Consider the following 1,166-nt stretch of genomic DNA (forward strand, 5'->3'; position numbering starts at 1 on the left):
CCAGGCATCTCAAGCGCTGCCCTTGGAAGTATTTCTTCCATATGACTCTCTTACTCCAGCTTGTGTTTCGAGAGACTAAATTCCATAGAATCTTGGAACCCAAAGCAAGATTTTGGGCAGCCAGGTTGCGCAGATGGAGGCCTCCTTCCAGAAATGGTCTCTTGAGAGTATCCCAGTTCACTAAATGGATCCTTCTGTCATTGATATTCCCACCTTCCCACAGAAATCTTCTCAACAGGCTGTCCAGTTTGCTGAGAAAGGTTTTGGGGGCAAGGAGAATAGAGTTTTGGTATAGGGGCATACTTATTAGTACCGATTTCATAAGGGTGACTTTCCCTGCATTATTCAGCTAAGAGGCACCCCAAGCTTGGATTCTTTTCTTTATCTTATCGAGCAGAGGCATCCAGTGTGCAACTTTAGGCTTAGATTTGAAGATTGGGATCCCGAGATAATTAAATGACTCCCAAATTCGAATTCCTTCCATTTCTAAAAGTCTTGCAATGTCAGACAACTCTTTGATCGAGCAGTTCCAGCCATAGATAGAGCATTTTCGATAATTGATTTTGCTACCCGAGATCAACCTGTAAATGTCCAGCTCCCTCTTGAAATGTCTGGCAGAGATTATGCTGGCTCCTCCTAACAGCAAGGTGTCGTCGGCGAACTGGGCATGATTAATGTCTTTCACCTTGTGAGTAGTTCTAAGGCCAGGCATGGTTTGATTTTGCTGGTTATGATCTCATTGGAAGCTAAGCACCGAGGCCTGGACAACATAAAGAAGCGGAGACAACGGACATCCTTGTCTCAGGCCCCTAGAAGCTTGGAAGAAGTCAGTGGAACGGCCATTGACCAAAGGCGCAATCCATGGAGAGGCAATACAGGCTTTCACCCAGTTTATGAAGTCTGTTGAGAAGCCTAGCTTCATCATAACTGCAAACAAAAATTCATGTCTCACTCTGTCAAAAGCGTTAGCTAAATCGAGCTTAATCACCATACCTTTCCCGTTTCTTTGGCAACTAGAGTGAACTGCTTCTTGGACCAGCACAATGTTGTCCAATATCTTTCTTCCTTTTATGAATCCGCCTTGATTTTCAGGGATGATGTCTGGCAAAATGTTTTTAAGCCTGTTGGCTATTATTTTGGAGATCAGCTTATAACTGGAATTGCAC

General features: G+C 44.0%; 1 protein-coding gene across 1 annotated transcript; it reads right to left on the reverse strand.

The window, feature by feature from the left end:
* Positions 1-349: 349 nt before the first annotated feature.
* LOC149212636 (uncharacterized) lies at positions 350-712 on the reverse strand. The gene has a single exon (XM_089388765.1). The coding sequence runs from the start codon at positions 710-712 to the stop codon at positions 350-352; it is 363 nt and encodes a 120-aa protein (XP_089244891.1).
* Positions 713-1,166: the final 454 nt, after the last annotated feature.

This window comes from Pinus tabuliformis, chromosome 1_1 (genome assembly GCF_031772625.1).
Source record: "Pinus tabuliformis cultivar Carrire ecotype Pingquan chromosome 1_1, CPIR1, whole genome shotgun sequence".
Lineage (NCBI taxonomy): Eukaryota > Viridiplantae > Streptophyta > Pinopsida > Pinales > Pinaceae > Pinus > Pinus tabuliformis.